The sequence below is a fragment of the Maylandia zebra genome, linkage group LG11 (assembly GCF_041146795.1).
Source record: "Maylandia zebra isolate NMK-2024a linkage group LG11, Mzebra_GT3a, whole genome shotgun sequence".
In the NCBI taxonomy this organism is placed as follows: domain Eukaryota; kingdom Metazoa; phylum Chordata; class Actinopteri; order Cichliformes; family Cichlidae; genus Maylandia; species Maylandia zebra.
In genome coordinates, this window is record NC_135177.1 from 28,544,017 (window position 1) to 28,569,831 (window position 25,815).

Genomic DNA, 25,815 nt, shown 5'->3' on the forward strand with positions numbered 1-25,815 from the left:
CAGATGTTATGGAGCGATGAATCCAATTATAAAATGTTTGGTTCAAATTACTGTCAGTACTGAGGAGGTCGTGAGAGCAGTACAACAGTCTGCAGCTATCTGCTGGTGCAGGCTATAGTTTTAGGCTGCATTGCAACCAGTGGTGTTGGGGATCTTGTCAAAATTGATGCAATTATGAATGCAGAAAAGTACTCTCTACTTTTGAGCCACCATGCAGTGTGGGAATATTTTGACAGAGAACAGAACAAAAAGCAGCCAACATCTTAAGAAGAGCTTCAAAATGTCCTTTAAGAAGCTTGGAGAACTATTCCTGAAGTCTACTAAAGAAATTACATGAATATTTGCCTAACAGAGTTCAGGCTGTGTTGGAAAATAAAGGTGGTCCTACCCAATTATAACTATCAGGCTCATAAACCTGTACAAACTCTTCCATTGCCTAAAGGGCTGGATTTCCATGCGTGTGTGCACATTTCAATAAATTGTTGCACTTATTTCACATTTTCATAGAAAAACATACAAATTGAGTGGTGATTCAAGACTTTCATACAATATTACAGATATAATAATACAGCTACATTATTATATTGATCAAGTTAAAAACAAGGTTTTACGTCATTAGTGGAAAAAATATATATTTGAAATGTCAGCATGTTGAATTTCAACTACCCTAAGTGATTTTCATACCTAACCAACTACGTGTGGGACATGAGAAAAAATATAATGGTTTTTTTTTTAACAGTTTTTTTTAACAGTTTTCCATTATATTTTATAATATAATATATATAAAAATATATAAAAATAAAATAATATAATAAAAAAAATAAAAAATAAAATAAAAAAAATATAATAAATATCCATTGTCCCATTTAATTCTTTAGATATTCTCATAAATATATCAACCCTTATTGTAATATTGTATTGTAAGAATTCAAATGTTCAATTCCTTTCATTCATTCCTTTATTTCTAGCCCCTAAAGTTTATTGGAAATGTGCACATTTGTTCTTTTTTCCTGTACAAAATAATCAATGTAGGACTGAAAGAATAAAAACTCCATGGTAATTTATTAAAAAATAAAGTATTCTTTCTCGTGCTTTTACTTCTTCTTCTTTCTTTTTTTTTTTTTTTACAAAGGCAAGCCATGAAAGCATTAAAGACTTAGATATAAATATTGGATTAAAGACTTAGATTAAAATATGGTTATTAATGCCTCAAAAAGCAAATATGTAACAGCAATAAAATTTGTAATTACAGATCAATAAATTAATCATTAAGCCCTTTCCTTTACTAAAATAAACATAAACCAAGACAAATGTATAGTTGGCAATACTGATCTGCGACAATTTCTAAAAGAGGATGAAAAAAGACAAGTGAAAGACTTGGTGTTCACATATCAAGCATGTAGGTTGACAAGTTTATCAATTAAGGTTAAATGTTATATTTCAAGATTGCTAATGGCACAACTGCAATAGCTGTTAATGTGAACATGACGAAGCCAAATGGTCCACTTTCTGCTTTGGTTGATGCATGTGATGGAAAGGTCTTGAAGTTGAGAACTCTTTGACTTTCAATCATCTGTTTCATAAAAGAATGTTAGAATAAATGTGTTTCACAATGTTCTTTAACTTCTTTACACCAGCAGATATATAGGTTATTATGCTCTAGGTTGTTATTATAGATAATTTTACTGATCTTCCCCCTTTGAGATTAAACTGATCAAACCCCTGATGTAGCACCTTTAAAATGTACTCAGAATATGTTGGCTGTATTTTTTAAGACGAGTGATCATTAGTTTTAAACCTCAGCGTTGAGCACACAGTCTCTGACACGTGAAACATAATTTGGCTGTATTTGCATATCTGCAGTGTAGTTCCACCTTCGACCTCTGGGGTGTGACAGCAAGTTCGTCAACACTTCCTTCACACTTTCCAATGGCAAAGAAGAAGTTTCAGATTTTTTGAGGGGGGCGAGGGGCTGGCCTTTTTTGTTCCGCTGGAGAGTCCTGCTTGAACGGTGAGCAGGAGCACAACAGAACGGCAAGAAATTACAGCGCTGCGGACCATCGACTAAATCAGAGCACCGGGAAGGATCCCGCTGCGCCGCCGAGGAAGAGTGGTTTGAAATAGGACGGCATCGCCCTGCAGCTGCGCCGTTACTGGCTATAGGGTCAACGGGCAGACGAGCAACTGGCAGCTATCGGCGTTAGCCTTAACTCCTCTGCGGGTCTGGGGGGGTGTCTGGTAGGGGCAGGGGGCGGGGGTACACCGAGAAAGGAGAAGACTGCACGCCGAGAGGAGGGGGCTGGAAGTCTGAGACGCTTCCAGCCTGAAGGGGGCCGGCGGTTTGGCCACAGCACCCCCCGGACTAGCTAGCTTGTACCCGCGCGGCTAAGTGAATGGGATGGAGCCGGGACCGTCTGGCGCTGGTAGGTTTATTTTTACTTAAGTGGTTTTAAATGCAACCAATCCGGGTCTATACTGCGGGCCAAACTGCAGCTGATAAAACTAGACACTGTAGCTTGGCCTTAGCATCGGGGGGGGGATGTACGAGGATGCTTGGTGTCAAGCCTCTCTGTTGCATCGAACGTTTAGAGAAGAGAGGGTGTGAGATGGAGAGGAGCTGTCTTGCTGTCTGCATGCACTGCACTCCATATAAAGCGTTATTATTTGTCCAGATTTATAGCTGCAAATGAGCCTTTTTGGAGTCTGACAATATCCTCAGCCATGCGCGGGGGCAGGGAGGTCGTGGGAATCTTGGTGAGGAGGGACGAGGTGAAGCCCGCCTTCAAGCAGCAGCAGCAGCTGGCTGCACCCGCACGCCCCACGGAACAGACCAGCCTCCCTTTCACTGACAGGTTACGTTTGCTAATATAGTTAAGGTTGTCAAGAGAGAGTTTAGCACAGTGTCCTTAAATGCACACATTAACGACAACCTCGGGCCTACCATCTGCAGCGATAACTGAATTATTTATCTATGTGAAATAAGGAGGAGGGAAAAAGGCTTATCTCCTCTTCCTGTTCGAGATGACATAATCTGCGTTTAGACTGAGAGAAGCATGCAGAGCATTATATTTATGTGTTGCGGTTTGATTCTGTATCTGCAGACAGTGCCAGTCAGATCAGAGATGGGCTTCATTTGGTAGTTTTCTTGTTTGATACTGAGGTGTGGAGACCTGCAATTAAAGCACTCACTGGACTTGACTTTATGCCCAGGTCTAAAGTCTGTTTACTGTGGAACGTCTTGAGTGCCCGGCATTAATAATGCAACCATGCCATGAATGTCTTAAATTTGTTGAAGGCATGGCTTTTATAAAGACTTGTATTTTTAATTGATGCAAAATGTTTTGACATGAACTCGTTAACGATCCCTGAATCCTCTTTGGATATCTTCAGGCTTGTGTTTATGCAAAGCAGGCCCTGATGGTAAAATCACGTCATCATTTCAGATCCTGAACCTTGAAATTAGTTGAATAGGCCTGTTTTAATTTCTTAGGATGCGGGGGGGCTCTCTAGAGGCCCCTTATTTCAACGTCTCCTTTTGTGTTTCAAGTGTGATGATTCAGTTTTCTATTTTGAAAGATTTTTCTGGTTACATTTGGCTCACTGTCAACAGCCAAATACTTGGAGACACACAACTGATTTGGCCAACACAAGTGATGCCTAAATGAATCTTTCTTGTAATTTGTGTACTTGGCTTATAATTTAGCTTATAAGCCAGTATCTTGTATTTTTGGAGCCTAATTGTTCTCTAGTTTTTTAACTTTTTTTGTGTGTATTTGTATAGCATCACCAGCCACACATCTTTGCCATTACCAGCAAACTTAATGTGGAGTTGTTTAAAAAGTTCATATTGAGATCCTTTATTTGTTTTATTTGTTGTCCCGCAAAGGAAGCCAAAACGAAACACACAACAACAACGTGTTATCCCAGGTATGACTTTAAAATAGTCATTCCCATGTGACTTGATGTTATTGCGTATTACGTCATTGTAAAGGATTCAAGTAGCGAGTGTCTTCATGTTGTGATGCAGCGCCAAAGCTCCGCTTTAAGTCTTACCGCCCGGGAAAGACTGCTATTGTGTTGGGATATGTGAGAGGGCTGGCTCCGCTTCTCACCATCTGCCTTCACTGGCACGAGGGCGAAGTGTGTGTCATTGTGTGTGCGTGCGCAACAATCAAAACATGGTATAGACACTCACGCATTCACACGCGTACATGCTTTCTTGCACATAAAGTACGTGCGGGCACCACATGTCTGGTGTCTGTGTTTACAGTGCTTGTCAGATGTGTTTTAGGGACTTGTGATTCTACACTTTGATATTCATATGAACACACACACACACACACACACACACACACACACACACACACACACACACACGGATAGGTGACAGATTAAAGGAAAAACCAGAATACTTGACCCCCTACACTGAGGATATTACGTGGTACAGTTGTGCTGCTGGCATGGTTTGTGAGACATTGAAAATCAATATTGATTTCTTCTAAGATATCATCTTAATCTGTTAATCACTGTCTTGACGACAGTGATCTCTTCCAGGATGACAGTACCTACCTTCCGTAGAGCACAAGGGCTCACTGGATAGTTTAGTGTAAAACTGATGTGAATCATATCCTGAGATTTTTACTTGCAGTCACCAGATCTCACTGAACCCCAAATTGAACACCTACGTCAGACCTGTGTTTGAAGTGTTAGACATTGCTCCACCACAATCATTAAAGGGAATATATTTTGAATGAAAGACGTCTAATCCCTTCACTAATCTTGTTAAACCAATCCAGTGATGTATAAAAGTTCTGATGGTCTAAGATACAATGATTTTTACTTTAATCTGTCATATACCCGCTAAGAAGAGAAAACAGTGTTTTATGGCCATTACTCTTCCGATTCGTTTAGCATGTTCTGAATAGTGAACATGTGATGGAGTGGCTATTTAAAGCAGAGCTTTTCCAGTTGAGGATGCCGACGCCTTGCCATGATGTGGGAACAGTTCAGGACCACAAAGGCCAAGGTCTCTTCAGCATGACCACAGCAGCACCCTGCCTCTTCTCATCTCCTCCAACAGCCATACACATACACGGGTCCCCTGATATCCATGACAATACTGTGTTGCCTTGGTGTCTCCATGGTGAGGCTGGGAATGTACAGGGGGGCCCCCTGTGTTTGTGTGTATGAGTGTGTTCTTCGTAGCAAGGGCGCTCCCTCTGTCGTACACCCGTGAATTTGTGTCTGCGAGATGGAGGCGCAGGGCAGCTGGGGTCTTTGTTTTGGTGAAGGAGGGCTGTTCTCTGGGGACCCAGAGGTTAAGGCAGTGGGCCCCTCTCAGGCAGGAGTCACAGCAAGCACCCAGTTTAGGACCCCCTCTATGTTAGACCTCCTGACTTGATGAGACTTTAACTTTGAAACTAGTATGGGCATAATGTATACTGTTAAAAAGACTGCTTCAGGCCTAGAATATACAAGCTGGAGCTAAACTTAACCAACTCGAAAGGAAACTGGACATGTGAAGTGTCTCTTGCACACAGGCAGTAGTTTTATTTTGAAAGTAAAACCCACGACCATTAAGATGCTGGGTGTATTGGTTCAAATCTTACTATAAGTGCAGTGCCCTCCTGGGTAGTGTGTAACTGATGTTAATAAATGTGATCTATGTGTGTAGTAGATGTAGTGAGTGAAGAACAGACAGACATGCTTATAGAAATTTCTTTTATTCTCTTATTATAGAAGAAGAAGCAGATAAAATATGCAAATAGAAAACTGGAAGCTAAGAATAATTGACATTTTTCACTATTTTTTTTTCTTGCAGAATGTATAAAATCATTGATTCTCAAAATAGCTGCTGTTTATTTCCCCCTTGCTACACTAATCATTTTAGTCACATAATTAATCTCTTTTCCCCCCAATTTAGTACTTTTATTAAATGATATGCATATAGCATCAAATGTGTGTTCACAGTAGGGCTGCCACAAACGATTATTTTGATAGTCGACTAGTCACCGATTATTTATGCGATTAGTCGACTAATCAGATCATCATCCACTGGACGTAAAACTACAGCTTATTGCACCAGCAGCATCCGCTCTTATATAACTATCATTAGCTTACAGCTTTAAGCTTTTAAGGTGCTAACTAAAAATAAAGACAAGATGATAGTTTATTCAATTTTAATGAAATTTGCAGATTGTTTCGGTGAAGTTTAATAAACTCCTTGCTATCTAAAATATAACAGGACAACGGAGTATATTCTCCAGCATCTCACACTTCTGATAATCAGCTGTCTGCTTGACGTTTATTCAGCTGTGTAAAAACTATAACTTTAATCTCAGACAAACCGATTTACTCAGGAACAAATAAAATACTAAAAAAAAAAAAAAAAAGCCAAACAACAACATTTTTAATTTATCTAAGTGACTCATATATATTTAACCTGAGTAGCGAAAGACGGCGGTGGGTTTGAAAACAATTTGCCGGGAGTCCGGTGTTCTCACCGCGCTAGTGACCTAGCCCCCGGCTAGCTATCGAGCTAGTGGGTAACACGTCTCCGAAAACGTCGGAGCGCTTTTGAAAATATGTGGTGTCCTGATAAACTGAGCCGATATTTGAGGTTTACACAGCTACATTCTCGGCTGAAAATATGTTAAACGTTTATTTTGTGACCCAGAAAGAATAATAAGAGTAATATTAAAACTAACTAGCTGCCGCCATTGTTGGAAACTGAGCTGGGCCGCGCTATGAATTCTGGGACACAGCTTCTTCTTCTTCTTCTTCTTCTTCTTCTTCGGGGTTTAACGGCAGCTGGCATCCTTGTACATGGTGCTGCCATCTTCTGTTTCAGTCCGTTATTACACTCTTAAATCCTGCTACTTATTCCTGCGTCTTTTGGGATCTTACAAAGCTTCAAACGACGCGTCGACTATTAAATCAGTCGTCGACGATTTTGATAGTCGACGTAATCGTGACTAGTCGACAAATCGTGGCAGCCCTAGTTCACAGGGATGCTTCTGAAAAATTTAGACTAACCCAAACCCCCAAAATACAGATTTTTACAATACAGAATTCAGCTAAAAAAAATCTTAAACATAAAGAAGCTGGATGACTCTGATCCATCTAATTGATTATCATAGTTCATAATTTGCATGGTAACCATGTGATCAGACAACGTGATTTCGTGATAACTGGTGAACAGCAAAATTAAATTAAAATTAATCATATTTTCTTTTACTTAAGGAAATATTTACTAATTTATTCATGTTTTTCTCCCTTTCTCCCTATTCCCTTTTCTCTTAACCCCCCCCCACCCACACCCCATATATGACCTCATGTGGCTGCTCTTACTGTTGTTAATGTTCGATCACACCTTGCTGTACATACTTCTGTGTCTCTTTCTTTGCTGCCCCCAAATGCACAATCTGCCTTTTAATATCTTCCTTGTTTATTTTTTTTAACTATCTTCCCTCTACCGGCCTTCCTGTCCCTGCGAGTGACTCTTGTGGTGTTCTCCTTTCCCCTGCCTACGCTTCCTTCCTGGCTCATGCCCTCCTTGCCCTGTCCTCTGCTGTTCACCACTGCTTCCTTTGCCACCCCCTCACAACCGTTGATTCTTTGCTTTACCTTTGGTTTTTTCCTGTGTGTTGCTTTGTATTTGTGCACTTTTCCAACTTCAAACCCTTTTTGCTCTGAACCACATTTTTCCCTGTTACCTGTCTTTGTCTGTGGCTGCCTATGTTGTATCTGTCCAGTGCCCATGGGGGTCTTCCCCCCACCCCTGCAGCAGGTGTTCCATGCCCCTCGCCGGCCAGGCATGGGTACCGTGGGCAAGCCCATCAGGCTGCTGGCCAACTACTTCGAAGTGGAGATCCCAAAGATGGATGTCTATCACTATGAGGTGGACATTAAGCCTGACAAGTGCCCACGACGAGTCAACAGGTAACATATTTCAGTCACAATATTTCTCTGCATTTCTTTTCTTTGATGTCTCACATTAATGGAAAAGATCAGCACTTGTCAGTTCTCATTTGTTATAAGCAAATAACAAAGTTACTAATTTGTAACAGTGGGTTTGCATTGAAGAAGTCATCAAGTAGCTGAATTGCCTCCTGTGTGGTAATTGGATAATGAAAGCCCAACAGCCACCAACCAGTAATGTGTGTGTTGTCTTTGAAGAGGCAGCGATAACAGCTACTTGAAGCATGAAAAATGTATTTCTTTGCAACATCTATTTACGATGATTAATTTGGGGTTCTTGTATTGGAAAAATAATAAAGTGTTGCCAAAGCAACGCTCTTTTAATTTTAACATCACCTTATGTGAGAAAAATCAGTATGGAGTTGTGGTGCATATAAATAGATATCAAGTTAAAAAAAATTGTACCTGTTTGCATGTGTCAGATATTTATATAACTGACAGCACATACATTAACAGGAGGTTGTGCTGCTATGTAAGTCATTTTAACTACAACTCTGAGGAACATGAAGAGCACAAAAAGTAATGCATCTGTGTAAAACTGAGTAAAATATATAATTTACCGTCTTCCCTGGATGGGTTTCAGTTTTATATTAGGCAGAAGACAATTTTCCTTCCTGCAGTAGCTTTACCTTCTTTACCTGCTGGTGACTGGACAGATGGTTGAATCAAAACTGAAACCAACTTGCTTGAGCTGAATGTTGTGCCTCCTGATGCAGCTTAAAGCCAAATGATTGATGCAAACATTGGAAGAATATCACCTGTATAACACCTATTTAAATTGGAGTAACTTAGTTTACTTACAAAGTATTTGTATGCTTTAGTATTTTTCATGAAACCTGTAGTCCCTGTCCATGTTTTTACTGGCCCTGTTTTTAGTTATAACAAAACTAATGTGATTTGTCACATTCATTACTTTAATCCAAGAAATAAAGTGTACATAAAAAATATATATATTTCAAAGTTGAGGAGAGAAGTGTGCTCTTTCTACCTTGCAAACTTTCCATGGCTCAGCAAAGAGCTGCTTCCTGTGAACGGTCTGTCTTGTCTCTGCAAAGAAAAATGTCACAGTATACATATGTTTCATTATGTTTGATCCAGGTGACTTCATTCTTTTCACAAAGGCCTGTTTTTTTGGGGGGGGGGGGTTCACGTTGCATAGCGATCTCTGCTTTTTATACCATCCTCAGATGGTGTCATCTGTCTGACTTTGTGCTGGCTGTCAACAAGATGGGATTGACCTTCACTTTCCACAGTTGTCTTATATGTGGAGTCATACATCAGGGGCTGGTTTAAAGCCTCAATCAAATATATGGCTGTAAATGCCAACAATTTCTAGACTGAAAAACAAATTCACTCCATTGTTACATCAGCCTCTAAAGAGGTCACCTGTGGAGTACTAAGCTACTTGTGATCAGAAAGTAACAAACATAACATCAAACCAACTAAATAAAAGCAAAGCCCAACTGCACTGACTTGACAAAGGGAAACTTGTATGCTGACTGATTATACCAGCTTAGAGAACAGGGACGTTGGGACATTGCACGTTCCAGGTTGCACTTCCTGTATTTAGGAGTGCTGAAGTCACAGGTATGTTTGATTTAACACCAGGTGCCTTTCCTACCATAACCCCAAAGGGGAAATCAACATAGCTTCAACAAAGTCTAAATAAACAGAAGTTATGCAAAGTCAAAGATTGTGTCATCATTTATCTGTTTGTATTTCAATGCATATCACATGTAAAATATGTTGTCCAAGTACTGGTGCGTGAATTCATGTGGCTTCACATGCAGCCATCACACACCCACTCTATAAAAGGTTTTCTGTGTTAAACTGTGACAGCATTGTTGTTGTTGTTGTTTTCAGAGGTGTGTTGAACTTTGAACTAGAATGGTTGTGTGGCAGACTTCACCAAGTCATCTCTACACTCGTGCCTTTCATCTTGTCTAGTTAGTATAGTGCTTTATGATCACTGTTAGCATTTAAAATGAATGATAGAATTAGGAGAAGTTTGAGTGAAGCATTTCAGCAACATAAAGACAGGAAAAGGGAGTAAAGTTCAGTGCTAGAAGCTTCATAAAAAGGACTTTCACTTTCTCCTACCAATGATGAATACATGGATTACTAGACTTCCTGGGTTGTGCATGCAAGTCTGCATTACAGAAATGCAAGGTACAGAGAGCTTGAAAATGCCCATTTGTACATGTAACTAGCACCTTTCACAGCAACAATAAAGCTTTGTAGTAGTTTCAAGAAATCATGGGAGGACTGGCAGATAAGCAGAAGCTACAGGGATAAACCAATTGTTCCCATCTCCAATCAGATAGAGCTGTTCTTCCACTTTTTATAGTCAGATGAATCATCAACATTTATATGAAAACTGGCACCTCTAGCATTACCAGTCAGCAGGTATATGATGGGGGAAAAAAAACCCCTGTCCAATCCAATTTTTGGCTCCTAAGAGAATTGTGATTCTCTATAAACTCTGCAGCCGTCTTCTGCTAGGTCTTTACCTTGTTCCTCAAAGAGAGGAGATATGACCTACACAAAAAATAAATATACATAAGAACAAATAGTTAAATATGTAGCCTTCTAAGTTGACCAAAAAAAATTAATGACCCGGATAAGGAAGGGTGGTTGACTTGTCAGGGCGATAAACGTACACAGGTGAGCAATCAACCCAGGTGTTACCCATGGGTCTCAGCGAGCCACTGCACAGATCCCAGCAACTACAAAATAAAAGAAAATGATTTTGGTAAAGGTTTGAGTTATTTGGTACTAACTCAGTTTATGAAGTTCACTATTTAGCGGTGACTTACTTATGTTGTCAGACTGGAAACACTCCACATGCAGGAGTCTTTCCTGGGTTGTGAAGCTAAATGCCTCTGCAGGGTAACACTAACCACTGAGTCACCATGTTTTCCTCATAATAAGCCTCCATCTATCTGACTGAGAAAAAGATATTTTTGCAACTCTCCTTTTAAGGCCTCCATCCCTTTAAGCCACCTTTCTTTTGATTGGCAGGCCCCTTGCAGCAGGTGGGTGGGGCTTCTTTGATCACAGCCACAGCTGTGTGCCGGACATGACCATATTAAGATATCCCCTCTCACTGATGTCACACGGTGCCCAGACTAGAAAAAAACCCCACTGAATTGAATATTTAGAGCAGCCTCAAATCTTTGCTTTTGACTCATAATTACATACACCAAATGTATTATTTGAAACTTTAGCCACGATTAATATGATCAGCCACTACACTAACAATACATATGACAGAAAAATAAGAAAAAGCATCAAAGGTTCACCTAAGTACAGTCTCATACATATGAATTAATTTTGTATGTCTCCTAATAGGAACTTTGGTGATCTCAAACCTAAAATACATTGATAGTTTTTACTTCTGTCTGCTAAAACATAATAGTACCCTCATAAAATGTTTGATTACACAAATGAAATTTTGTTAAAATCCTCAGCACAGGCCGTCTGCGGAACCCGGAAAGAGAGCCCTTGAGCTTTGTTGTCCTTCAATTTAACAAGGTCATGGCCATAAACAGAAATAAATGAAGCAAATTGGTATTTTTTTTTATTAGTGGTAGATCCTCAGAAAATCCAAACTCTAAATGAGGATCCCTGAGCACTGAGTGTTCTAGTACCATCTCTGATATTAAGAGAGGATCTTTTAGAATCAGAAGGAAATGGAGCTCAAACACAAAGGGTCCAAGAAGGCATGCAAGGGTCAAGCCCTTCGACCTTTCCTTTTAGAAAGACCTCCTCATCCCCCACACTTGAGTGAAGGTCAAGGCACCATGCATTCAAAGATAGCCCCACCACCACCACCTGCACCCATGCTCTTTGTCCTTGCTTCTCCCCCTGTGACCACCAGATATTGAACTCACCAGCTGTATCCTGCCTACTCTATATCAATATCTCAATAACTGCACCTCCTCGTGACAAAAGCAGCATCCTGATGAGGGAAGAGGTTTAACTGGCAGAGGGGGATTTGCTCTGGCTTTATTGCACATTAATCTCATGTCATGTTTGCATGTGTTGCTGCTTACAGAGAGGTGGTGGAGTACATGGTGCAGCACTTCAAGCCCCAGCTCTTTGGTGACAGGAAGCCGGTGTACGATGGCAAGAAGAACATCTACACAGTGCTAGCACTTCCTATTGGGAGTGAGAAGGTAAATGTTTGGAGTGTTTTTTTGTGTTACACAGTCACTCAGTGAAGTCTCTCCTAAGCCCTGTTCAGCTGTGATATATTGAGTTTTTTAACAGGAAAGCAAATATTTGAATGACGGTAAAAAGATGCCGTGGTAAAGCAGGATAGGTTGTCCACTAATAGCAGGGTTAGTGGTTCGATTCCTCCTCATCTGTCCGTGGGCATGACCCTGGCTTGATTACCTGAGAGGTTAAAAGTTTCTATAAAACAGCAAAGCATTTAATATGTGTGTATTTGTTGTAATTAGTCATGTTATTTTCTATACTTAAAGGATCTATTTGATTAGGAAATGTGCTTGGTTGCCTTAAGTAAATGAATTAGAAGATATCTGATGTGTAAAGAATAGGGTCAGATCACCTGACTGCCCCTGACGGGCAATTAGAAAAACATCTTTCCAAAAGCATCTCTGGATCTCGTCTGTGGTAATAAGACAGGAAGTCACTGCTCCTTCCCCAAACATAGTCCAGCATTTTTTTCACTCACTTTTTAACACTGTAATGTGTTATTTAGAGAAATTTAGGATTTTGCACTTCTGGATACAGACAGCCCAGCTACCAAACTGCTTTGTATATTTTTATACTTTCCATACAGGTGTGAGGAATTGTGTCTCCAGCTATTGCCTAGAAAGTAAACTTACATACAACATACAACATACAGTCACACCTACAGGTATGGAGACATGCAAAAACTATGCAAAGAAATGTAAACCATACAAGCGCAGGGTTAGTGAAATGTCAGCTTCCAATAATATATTCTGCAGTACCTGAAAAGGGCTACAGTTTACTGCAGAGCTTGAGGATTTCATTTTGTTGCTACAGGTGTGTCTTTATTTCATTTGTTCTTTACCTTTTGCTCTCTCTCTCTCTCTCAGGTAGATTTTGAGGTGACGATTCCTGGCGAGGGAAAGGATCGAATCTTCAAGGTGTCCATCCGTTGGCTGGCCAAGGTGTCATGGCGCCTGCTGCAGGAGACTCTAGTCAGTGGCCGACTGCAGGTCCCCCTTGACTCAGTTCAAGCCCTGGATGTGGCCATGCGTCACCTGGCCTCTATGAGGTCGAGTATATCAAAGTTTCTCTTATAGGTTCATAACAACACACACCAGTATTTACAGTCTGTCAAACAGTCTGTTCACACAGATAATCAGCTATTTCTAAGAGTTTTGTGCATCCTGAAAACATTTAGTAAAATTACAGGGGTTTTTTTCACATAATTTTTTTGTGATATTCTAACTTTACAGCTTAGCGGTGCTTACTGAGTCCTTCCCTCCACAAGCATCAGATCATCATCGCTCCAGGCATCAGAATTACTAAATAAAAGACATGTGTTAGTTGACACCTGTGTGAAAGTGTCCACTGAACAATGCTAAGCAAAGTAATAATGATAACTGGCTTGAAGACTTAACCTGAAAGTGCTCAAAAGGAAGTCATGAAGCCACAGATATTAGATCAGAGATATAGTATCCAAAGAAAAATAGCCTTTTTCCTTAAACCTCTTGTTTGGGTGTTGCAAGTTTTCTGCTTTTCTTGAGGTGACCTGTTCTGAAACATCCACATCACTAGACATGAACTCATGCTGCGGTCGTGCCCTGAATCAGAACATTGATTTCCACCTCTTCACCCCTTCTGATTAGGTACACACCAGTGGGCCGATCATTTTTCTCCCCACCTGAAGGATACTACCACCCACTTGGTGGGGGAAGGGAAGTTTGGTTTGGCTTCCACCAATCAGTGCGTCCCGCCATGTGGAAGATGATGCTTAACATTGATGGTGAGTCACTGAACACAGGCTCACCAGAGTGTGTAGTCAGCCAGTGATCTCAGTGGGTTTTACCGACATTGTGTGACTAGGCAGAAACATGGAGGGTGGGGGGGTGGGGGGGTATTTTGAAAAGAAAAACTTGTTCTGTGAGAAAAGATGAGCCATGAGTATCTTACAAAAGTTAAGTTATAAATTTACACTGCTGCTTTTGTTTCTATGGCTGTTTGTAACACTCATTTAGCTGTGAAGAAAAAGTGGCAGTCTTCTGAAAGTTACAGATTTTAATAAGAACCTGTTTTTTGGTACTTTCTTCTGACTTATTTCTGCTCTCTGTCTCCCTCTAGTGTCTGCCACGGCTTTCTACAAAGCCCAGCCTGTAATTGAGTTCATGTGTGAGGTTTTGGACATTCGCAACATTGATGAGCAACCCAAAACCCTCACTGACTCACAAAGGGTCCGCTTCACCAAGGAAATTAAAGGTGGGCTACTGAAAAGTGTGGAAGTACCTTCCGAAGAAATAATGAAAGTAAATGGTAAATGGCCTGTATTTGAATAGCGCTTTTACTAGTCCCTAAAGACCCCAAAGCGCTTTACACATCCAGTCACCCACCCATTCACACACACATTCACACACACATTCACACTCTAGAAAGTACTTTGATACTTCTATGCATTTGAAGTATAGACTTGCTGAATACACACAAGCAGATGGGTACACTGTGGTCATACAGAGATGGACATGGTCAGTAAAATGTTCAAGGAGACTAAATTTAGCACAATTTAGTACTAAAGGACCAAATTGTGCTAAAATATTCCCCACACCATTACACTAGCCTGAATCGTTGATAAAGGCAGGATAGATCCATGTTTACATGTTGTTTATGTCAAATCAGAATTTGACATCTATCTAAATGTTGCTGACAATGTTGTTAAAGCTCATTAGACGAGGCAATGTTTTTGCAGTCTTCTATTGTCTGTCCAATGTTGGTGACCCTGTATGAACTGTCGCCTCGTTTTCCTGTTCTTAACTGACAGGAGTAGCTAAGAACAAGAAACCAGGCCCATCTACTATATCAGCCCATTACAGGCCATCTGCTTCATGCTTTGACATTCAAAGATGCTCTTCTGTGTATCTTGGTTGTCTTCCTCTTCTTCTTCCAACCTCCATCTCACCAACCCTCTGAATGTCCTCCTTCCCTGCAGCTCCATCTTCAACACTCTTGTCTCAGTAAATCCATCCCTCTTCTGCACATGTCCAAGCCATCTCAGTCTTTCCTCTCAGCCTTTTTTCATCAAACTGCTTAACATGAGCTGTCCTTCTGATGTACTCATTTGTAATTCTATCATTCCTGGTCACTCCCAGATAAAATCTTAACATCTGCCACCTTCGGCTCGGCCTCCTATCTTTGTTGGCAGTGCCACCATCTCCAAGCAATTCATCACAGCAGGTCACACATTAAGCTCTTCCTTTCCGACACTTTTATTTAATATTTGTGTTGCCCCGCTTACTGTCGGCAGGCCTGAAGGTGGAGGTGACCCATTGTGGCCAAATGAAAAGAAAGTATCGTGTATGCAATGTTACCAGACGTCCTGCCAGCCACCAAACGTAAGACTTTGCTTTTGTTTTTGGCATAAAAAATACACAAATTTATTTCCCAACTTGACAGCGTCTTGCTATTTTATTTTATCCTATTAGAGTAATACATTAGAAAATATTAGGTATTCATCCTTATATTGATGTCACTGGAAGAAAGTACTTTTGCTTAATTTTGCTGAAGTTGTACAAATGCAGCAATCACATGTTGGACCAATCACCAAAATTTGTCCTTGCTTGTTTGGAAAGCAATTAAAACGGTTCTAGAGGAACTAAATTAATCTTAGTTCTTTAGCTTAAATGTAGGTAAATGTTCCTTCCAGGTTTACAGAAGGTTCTTGTTCATCTGTAAAGTTCCTATTGTAGAAATGCTCTATGATAATGGTAAAAAAGTCCCTCCTTATGCATAAACATGTATTTCTAGTATTTCGTTGAAACATTTTTTTAATGCTGAAATAATGATTTTTAATCATGTTTGAAAGAGGAGTGTTTTTCTTTAGAATAAGAAAAACCTGTTATTCTTTCCTCTGTTTATTATGAACGTAATCAAGTAGCTTAAATGGGAAATCTCTTACTGTTTTTGACAGTGAGTGCACCTTTTCAGGTTTGGTCAGAAATAACAGACAGAAACAGACAAAACCTGCAAATGAAGAGCGATCGGGTGATGACACTGACATGATGCTCATGTTCTCATTTTTTCTGTACCAGGTTTCCCCTTCAGCTTGAAAGCGGGCAGACAGTAGAATGTACAGTGGCTCAGTACTTCAAGCAGAAGTACAACTTGCAGCTCAAATACCCCCACCTACCCTGTCTACAGGTGGGGCAGGAGCAGAAACACACCTACCTGCCTCTGGAGGTGAGGAAGTGTTCAGTGATGTTTCAACTATGATGCCAAAAGTTTACCATTTAAAGTAGAGGATGACCAGAATATCGGTTTATCAACACTAGCTCATCATGTCTCTGTCTGTATTTGTGTGTATTAATAACTGGTATTCCTCTAAAACTTTTTTATTGGGGTTTTTAATAGAATCCCAACAAACTGCCCACGTGTACATATGTAAAGAATATTGGCAAATACATCAATATCAGAATACATGTTATTTTTATGTACTCAAAAATCTGCCGACATACCTTCATTTAACCTTCAAGTGACTGAGTGGGATCATCTTTGAGTCTTGAAATAGATGTGTGTTTTTTACTATTAATGTGGGCTTGATTTTATTGTAATTTTGCACTTCTAATCAATAAAATGTCACATTTGGCAATAGACCACGGCTAGTTCTGCTGAAGTAGTAAGATTTACTGCTGCAGAGGCCTTGAGGCATTTACTTAATGCCCAGAGTAGCAAGGCAAACAGGTCATGGGTCATTAATGGACACGAGCTCCTTTTTGTATAACAATGGTATCTGTCTTCGATAAAGAAAACAGTAGATGGATCATAAACGCAACTGGAGACATAAAAAAGTGTTACTGTATAAAATGTAAAGCTTTCACATTACGTTAAATGGCCTATCATTTTAGGCCCTTAAATAGCTTGGCCGTCTGAGGTGTATCGATATATATATCGACATAGAGGGTATTAAAAGATAACACAACCATGCACACAGACTAAAAACCTTCTTTCATTGGGACAGCCAATGTTTACACATTAATGACTGAATGTATTCATTCCAGGTGTGTAATATTGTAGCCGGTCAACGATGCATCAAGAAACTGACAGATAATCAGACCTCAACTATGATTAAAGCCACAGCTCGCTCCGCACCGGACAGGCAAGAAGAGATCAGCAGACTGGTGAGTTGCAGAGGGAAGTGTTTGATGGAGGCCGTGCATCATTTTGAAATGACTGATTTATAGTACAAGGTGGAGACGGTGAGATATAATACAAGTCCTTTACTCTCTACAGATGAAGAATGCCAACTTCAACCTGGACCCGTACATTCAGGAGTTTGGGATCAAGGTGAAGGATGACATGGCCGAGGTGATGGGCAGAGTATTGCCAGCCCCTATTCTGCAGTACGGAGGACGGGTAAGGCACGGTTCATTCGTCAACCTGAACATATCGACTTTTATGTTGTCAAGAATGCAGCCATTTAGTTGTGTGTGTTTCACACAGAGCAGAGTGTTGACAGATTAAAAGACAAGTTTGAAAGCTTGACTCCTTTGGTGAGGGCATGTGGTGGCTCTTTTGTGATCTCTGTGTGATTTGCTTATATGGTTTGGATGAAGGGTTTACTGCAAATCAATACAAAGAGTGATCGCTTTTATCCTATAAAGAGGCGCAGATTAGAGTGATCTCTTTGATGATTATAGGGTAGATGGGTAGAGCACAAGGAGTGATTGAATTATTTGATGTTTATTAGTCTATGTGGATCATATCCCATTTCCCAACTGAATACCGATGCAGGATTTTGAGAATTTCTGAGACAGGGCTTTCCACTTTTGGAAGAATAGTATCCTTTATCTCCAGTCATGCTTCAAGTGGCGCTCACACAGGAAGAGACTCGTTTTGACATGTCGATCACAGACTGAGGAAAATGAGTGAATTTCTGTAACTGACTGTTAGTTTGTTAGTAGACACACTAAGCTCTTGACCTTGGAAACTCTGTTTTTGCTTTAATTTGTCATCTCTCTGTACTTTTGCTATAAATGTGACCTGATTTGGCTTAAACTGTCTCTCCCGGTCCTTTCTTTTTTACAGAACCGTGCCATAGCTACACCCAACCAGGGAGTGTGGGACATGAGAGGGAAGCAGTTTTATAATGGCATTGAGATCAAAGTGTGGGCTATTGCCTGCTTTGCCCCCCAGAAACAGTGCAGAGAAGAGGTGCTCAAGTAAGTACTAATGAGCACAAGCAGATGATTTTGTCGAAGGGGAGGGGGATTAAATAATTTCTGCTCATGGCTGTTTCTTTCATAAGGTTAGTTATTTTTAAATGAGCTTTTGCACAGAAGAAAAACAATCCTTCTCTTATGTTGTTTATTCCTCCTATATGTAATATCCCAAAGACAGAAAATAATAAGTTAAAAACGTTATCTCGGAGATGCTTTATACGCTCATCTGTTTGTTCATTTCAGGAACTTCACAGACCAGCTTCGTAAAATCTCAAAGGATGCTGGGATGCCAATTCAGGGCCAGCCATGCTTCTGTAAATATGCCCAGGGAGCGGACAGCGTGGAGCCCATGTTCAGACACCTGAAAAACACATACTCTGGACTTCAGCTCATCATCGTCATCCTGCCAGGAAAAACTCCTGTCTATGGTAACTTGTATTTGATACATGTGGTTTGCCATAATTTTCTCAAAACAAATGAAATACTGTTGCTCAAAGTAGTCAAAAAACTCCTGAAGCATTTGGTCAAATGGGAGTATTAAAAAGCTCCCAATAAACTAGAATCATGTTTTGTTTTTGTTTTGTCGTGTGAGTAATTTCCAAACTTTTTCCTTTAGCGGAGGTAAAGCGTGTGGGTGACACCCTCCTCGGCATGGCCACGCAATGTGTCCAGGTTAAGAATGTGGTGAAGACGTCGCCGCAGACTCTGTCCAACCTCTGCCTCAAAATCAATGTGAAGCTGGGAGGGATCAACAATATCCTGGTGCCTCACCAACGGTGAGCTTCTGTTTGACCCGTTTTTAATTAGTTGCACATATTTATAGTATCTTGAGTTAGGTGATGAGTGATGCTGACACATAGGTGTAAAGCGCTGACAGTGGTAGTAGACTTGAGTTTTCTATCAAAATCCTGCTGGATGACATGGTGATCGTTTGAATACGTTTCAGTAATATGACTCACCAACAGCAGCCCTTCACTGCCTTTATGAGTCTGTGTAATTTGCATCACCTCCTCCATTTGCTGTCTCAGGTCAGCAGTGTTTCAGCAGCCGGTTATCTTCCTGGGAGCAGATGTCACACACCCCCCGGCTGGAGATGGCAAGAAGCCCTCCATTACTGCTGTAAGTCTCGGAGATTACGCCTTCATAAACGACACTAGATGATTTTAAATACAATCTCAGGAAAAGGAAGGGAATGTGCAACCACGGTGTGTCACAAAGCCTGGCCACTTTTCAAATCTAGGCGTGCAGGTTAAACCCATGGGTGGGCAATACTGGTGTGCTTTTGGCTCTGGTAACTTGTGAACAGCCTTTTTCATTGTTACTGGCTAAAGTTGCTTACTTGATGAAAAGACATTTGAGTTATTTAAAAATGTGAATAAGTATAATGAAGCACTAGTTTTTGTTTGGAGAAAAAATAGACTTTCTAATTAAGCCGATAAGAAATGTTCTAGGTTTAAACTATAGCATTGGTTGTCATTTGGTGTAGATGTAGCAACAAGTCAAAGTCATACACAGAATTAATTGGCATTAATTAACACTATATACCTGCATTTAAGGACAAAGACCTTTAGATAACAAATGGATTTATACTTGGTCTTTATTATTCTTAAAGCCACTGGTTACCTTGTACCATATATATTGACTGTACAGTAGTTGCTAAGTACTCTAGTAGCTAAAAGTCATAAAAAAATGTAAAAATGTTTCTCTGGGATGTGATGGCAATCCAGCTGCTTTGTTGGCTTCGACACTCCTTTTTTTTAGGCAAATCAAAAATAGCAAGGGCATGTAAATAATGCAAATGACCCCGAGATGCCACAGGGAAAAAAAAAACCGCACGTTTGTGGTTGCTTGGTGACAGTGGGACTCGATGGCCACTGTGCTCATTAATGCTGGTAAGAGAAGAATACCTCAACATTAGGTAGTAGGTTCAGAATAGAAGAGCTTAAAGCTAACTAGTTTTTACATCATTGGACAAAAGAAAATCTGTAATAACATTTCACTATATTGTAATTTAATTTGAGGAGCCCTTCTGAGGTTTGTTTTGTGGCTTTAGTAAAGTCAAGTCTTTTCAGGCACATGTTCTCACGGTTTGTGGGTTGAAAAAAAGTTTTTATTGAAACAATATGCAACAGCAGCGGGCTTCGAGGTACTTTTTCTCATGTTTGCTCGATGTGTCAGAAGTGTAACTCAGTCAGCGGGGAATTGCAATGTTAAAAAAGGAAGTCCAGATGGTGCATCAGCTGCCATAGGTGCAATGCTTAGGTAACAAAACTAGGTGTTTAAAGTAACCCTATTTTTCTATAATGAGCGATGTGAGTGCTATAAAGTGGTGTAATGAAATAAGCGTGCACATGCTCTGTTCTCAAATTTCATTTTTTATTTTCTGGATTTCAGCCGACTGCTGTTTTTGATCTTTAACAGATGAACACTTTGAGATGGCTGTGACACAAACAGGCTTATTCAGTTATGTTTTGGCTGTTTGATAGGGCTATGGTGATGCAGGGTTTCATTCAATGGTTCTCTCATAGTACCGTTTGCTTCAAACTCCACCTGTATGCACAGCCCATTTCATCAAAAGCACATAGCGCCGATATGACGCTTTGTTTGGACTTTGACGCACAGCACACGAGGCCGAGTGAAGAGAAAAAAGGAGGAGTGCGAGAGGAATTAGTGAGGTATAAAGGGAAACAAATGGCTCATCACTGACTCACATTCAAAAGGAAATGACGTCAGCTCTCGTCCGCCCTTGACCTCAGCTCGCCTATGGTTGGCTGTGTTGTTGCCTAGCAATTATGACGAATAATTGAGTCACGAGGACAGGAGAGGAAAGCAGGTCTGCGTTAACAGTACGAGCTGAGAAGAAAACTGGTGAGAAATGGTCATTGTGGTATCGTGTAAGGATTTGAGGGAAGGAAAATAAAAGGTTGACGTTGAGCCTCGCACACTTCCCAGCTGCAGCCTTTAGGGGATGCTAATGCTCAAATATGCACACGACAAAAAATGACTCATGTCTGTGAATCAATACTTCAACTACTGCACAGATTTTCATAAAGTAAAAAGTCATGAAGAATGTTCAGTGACAAAAGGTGTATTTATTTGAGAGATGACTTTAGTCAAGGGGCTCAATAACCTAATGCTCGTTTGTTGCAAGTCATATTAAGAGTGAAATCAGTGATCCACACAGTATCATGTTAAATTCCTTTTTCAATGTTTCCTGCTCCCTCTAATAGGTGGTAGGCAGTATGGATGCCCATCCCAGCAGATACTGTGCCACAGTGCGCGTCCAGAGACCCAGGCAGGAAATCATTGAAGATTTATCTTACATGGTGCGCGAACTGCTGATTCAGTTCTACAAGTCGACCCGCTTCAAGCCCACCAGGATCATTTTCTACAGAGACGGTGTTCCTGAGGGACAGTTGCCTCAGGTAGGTGGGACGTTGCGATCTTAATGACACAATGCCACCAAAATCCATTTTAACATGTTTTAATCTGAGTGCTAACTGTTACACACAGATTCTCCACTACGAGCTGCTGGCCATCAGAGATGCGTGCATAAAGTTGGAAAAGGACTATCAGCCTGGTATCACCTACATCGTGGTGCAGAAACGTCACCACACACGCCTCTTCTGTGCTGATAAATCTGAAAGGGTAAACTTTCTTTGTTTTCCCTTCAGTTTTTCTGTTTCCGACTAAGTTTTCATACTTGCTTACCTGTTTTTTTCCTTGTGTTATCTTTGGACAGATTGGGAAGAGTGGGAACATTCCTGCAGGGACTACAGTGGACACCAGCATCACTCATCCCTTCGAGTTTGACTTCTACCTGTGTAGTCATGCAGGAATACAGGTATTTATAATAGATATTTTATTGTTCCATAGAAATCTCTATTATAATATAATAAGAACAAATCTGTTTGACTTCTTTTAACCTTGCAGTTATCTTACACAAAAAAATTATTGTTATTTTAATTGCCCTTTTCTCCTCGGTCCTCAGGGTACCAGCCGGCCGTCTCATTATTACGTCTTATGGGACGACAATCGCTTCACAGCTGATGAGTTGCAGATTCTAACCTACCAGTTGTGCCACACTTACGTGCGCTGTACCCGCTCAGTCTCCATCCCTGCCCCAGCCTACTATGCTCGTCTCGTGGCCTTCCGTGCCCGCTACCATCTGGTAGACAAAGAACATGACAGGTCAGTGTGGCTACGAAAGATAGACTACGCATGTCTTTATTCTTGGTTGGTTGATGTTTGTTGGGGGGTTGGTAAGCTTGCTCCCTCTGTGGCCTCAGTAAGCACTTTCTTGACTTTCACAGTTGGTAGTTTCAGGTCAAACTGAAGTTAATTTTGTAAATTATGGCCATTCTTAGAGGCAGAATTAACGATTATCCAGGGTGTGTGCACTGGCTAATGATTTGTCAATCACAAGTCATTCACAGTCAAGTCCATCCCTCCCTAGTCATGCTCAGTTTCAAAACACCAAGATAACAGGACTTCGCTAACCAGTGATTGACATCACAGTTTTTACATACATCTTTTATACTGTCTACAGTTTGTCACTGACAACTCCTACGACCAGCAGCAAGTGGGGCTGTTGGTCTGCTGCTGCTGCCAATTTTATTCTTATCAAGACATGAAATGTGTAACTCATCTTTGCTCGCTCTCTCATCACCCTCTTGTCTCTCTGCAGTGGAGAGGGCAGCCATGTGTCCGGTCAGAGTAACGGTCGGGATCCCCAGGCGTTGGCTAAGGCTGTTCAGATTCATCATGACACTCTGAGGACCATGTACTTCGCCTGAGCGTCACCAACCATCGCCGCCATCGTTCCCTCCCACCTCATTTCTACCTGAGTGGGCAAACGGCCCACCGGCACCACCTCATCCCCATCCCTTACTCCCTACAATTGCCCACTACACATACTTCACAGCAATCAGTCACTCAAATCCAAGAAACACAAATCCCCTCTCCTGTAAAACACAGGTAGACTCTGCAGCCTCATGCACTCAAAAGGTTATGAATATTACTGTTATTTTTACTTTACCGGGACTATTGATCTTTTTAAGTTGAATTTTTAAATCATGGGTATTATGTAATTGTATTGTATGCTACCTTCACACTCCTATGTATGTAAGTATGCAATACGGATGGGAGAAAAATAGAAAACTAGGCGATAAAAAGGAGAAAAGAAATCCTAAAAACTTTTTTAACTGCCACCACGATGCTGCCTCTACCCATCCAAATGCCGGATGCCAGTATTGCAAGCCCCTTGTTAGATGGGATCCTCATTAGAGGTGGTACTGGGCACGCACACTTACATGTATCATTTTAATGTTATCATGAACTACATTCATGTTTTTTAATGTTTTTGAAAACTGTTTTTTTTAAACAGCCTTGAGGAGTCCGGGGTATGGTACATTAGCACTTAGTGTTAGCATGTAGGTGCCACCAGTCCTGCACATAAAGAGTTTGTTAGTACATGCGAGGCTAGCCCTCTGGTCTTTATATTATAGCAGACAAAGAAAGAGCAGGTGTAGCATATTGTAGATCCAGGACAGGAGTCCTGCCACACACTCTGTCCTGGTTGGCCAGTCCCTTAGAGATTTCGCCTTTAGAGGCAAGTTTAGCGTAACAGTAGAGGGACCATTTGCATAGTGTGTATCTAATATACTTGCACCCCATGCACCTAAACCAGCATTGTTAACCAGCCAAAAGTGATGCCACCCTATGGAAAGGGGGCACTCAAACAGGAAGATAATCTTTTATTTCTCTATACATCGCTCTTTTAGAATTTACGAGGCACTTTTTAAACTTTACTTTTATTTTATTTTACTTCAAAATGGTGAAACTAGCCTTTGGCGAGACTTTACACTCTACATTTGAACGTTTCACACCCACACTTTCGTAGCTTTCAGAACAAAGGCAATAGGCAAGGTCAACACTATTCTGTAGAGTTAAAAGCAGGCAAATATAGTCTATGATCACTTAAGTGCTGCAAAGCTGAAGTCGCCTTCAGCAACTGACCTTGCTCCGATCCGTCTGCACATTCCAACGTGTATCAGTGGAAATGGCGCCAAGCGGCGCGCTCCACGCATCCACCCGTGCTTTTCTTTGCCTAACTGTACCAACCTATCCTGCGCCTGTCCCGCTTTTACACAGAGCTCTTCCCCTCTGCAGGCATTTACAACAGAAGCACACACATGCCTGCGCTCTCAGTCTCCTTCTCAGCATGCAGAGACATAGCTGATCAAATGCACTTGTTCCCCCCATTCCCACGTTAAGCCAAACTCATCAACCTTTCCGCCATCACCTTTTATCCTTGCCGTCTGTTCTCACTCGTCGCATAACACACCTGCAGCATCCCCTGCCCCAATCCCCTATGTTGTGTTAGCCAATCCCTATTGGTGCTCTGTGTGCGTGGGCAGCACAGTTAGGGGATTGCTACATTTGACAGGGTGGGCCTCTATCACGACTATTTAACATGCCCTGCCTTTACATCTAGTCACTTTCTGGATTTATGGAAGAAAAATGCATGTAATTATTTTTTATGACTGGATATTCTGAGCCACCTTACTTTGGTTTTCTTAGAGGTAGGAGCCTCGCGCTCACCACTGCCTGTCAGTCGTTTTGCCTCGATTGTGTAATGGTTATAAAGACTGCTTTTTTCCTTTGTCATTATTATTATGAATATTGTGACTAGTGTCAGAGTGTATCCTCAAGAGGGCACTGTGGAGACGGTCCCAAAATTCCACCTCAGTTGCCCTTTAAGCGCCTCAAATCTTGTCTGATGGTCAGACCCCCTTTTGAGTCGAAAGGGATCAAAAGATAAGAGATCAGATGAGTTTGATTTTTAAATCATGTTTATGAACTTGCATAATCAAAATGCCTTTGTACACCGTTTTACTGATCCTTCATTGTGTCCACAGTGATTTGTATATATGAATATATAATATTAACCTGTTATGTATTTTGGCCCAGCAGTTGAGGGGCTTTTCACAGTCGGGGCCAGTCTTCTGCCCCTCATTCTGCGTTTTAAAAAAAAAAAGAAAGAAAGAAAGAAAGGAAAAATATCAACCTGGGGGCATTTCCCCAACACCACTGAAACCAGATGCAGTTCTTCACTCACTGAAGCCACAAAGCACCTTGCAAAGGGGGGAGACGAAATGGCAGTCACCCTGGAAATGTATCATGTGGACACGGGAGAGTCCGTTCCCCCTCCACGCAGCCTCACGGTCTGACTAAGCAATATTGAAGCCACTGATCAAGAACAGTCCTTGTCATAGCACTTCCCAATAGATTTGAATGAAAGGACGTGGAAGCATATTATTTTGGCTCTGTATGTGATAGTATGGGAACTCTGTTGGGGAGGGTTATTTTTTAAAGAAAATAAAATTGTTTTTTATTACTCTTGTTGCGTTTTTTGTTTGATTTTAGTGTG

The 25,815-nt window shown here is 40.9% G+C and overlaps 1 protein-coding gene across 1 annotated transcript; it reads left to right on the forward strand.

Annotated features, from left to right (window-relative positions):
* The first annotated feature begins 1,937 nt into the window (after positions 1–1,937).
* Positions 1,938–25,782, forward strand: ago1 (argonaute RISC component 1). Its single transcript, XM_004551029.3, has 19 exons — positions 1,938–2,423; positions 7,755–7,941; positions 12,038–12,158; positions 13,068–13,249; positions 13,827–13,963; positions 14,299–14,433; positions 15,473–15,560; positions 16,257–16,404; positions 17,223–17,342; positions 17,455–17,577; positions 18,250–18,383; positions 18,627–18,811; positions 19,000–19,159; positions 19,412–19,502; positions 21,614–21,808; positions 21,897–22,031; positions 22,126–22,227; positions 22,375–22,574; positions 23,071–25,782. Exons 1-19 carry the CDS (start codon positions 2,399–2,401, stop codon positions 23,177–23,179), a joined length of 2,577 nt encoding a protein of 858 aa, XP_004551086.1. The 5' UTR covers positions 1,938–2,398; the 3' UTR covers positions 23,180–25,782.
* The last annotated feature ends 33 nt before the right edge of the window (positions 25,783–25,815 follow it).

What these genes read in the sequence shown, in the direction of transcription:
- ago1 (XM_004551029.3), top strand. Translation starts at nt 2,399, where the DNA reads ATGGAGCCGGGACCGTCTGGCGCTG. An exon ending in ATCCTGGTGCCTCACCAACG is followed by an intron (nt 19,160 to 19,411) that starts GTGAGCTTCTGT and finishes TTGCTGTCTCAG; the next exon opens with GTCAGCAGTGTTTCAGCAGC. An exon ending in GTAGTCATGCAGGAATACAG is followed by an intron (nt 22,228 to 22,374) that starts GTATTTATAATA and finishes CTCGGTCCTCAG; the next exon opens with GGTACCAGCCGGCCGTCTCA.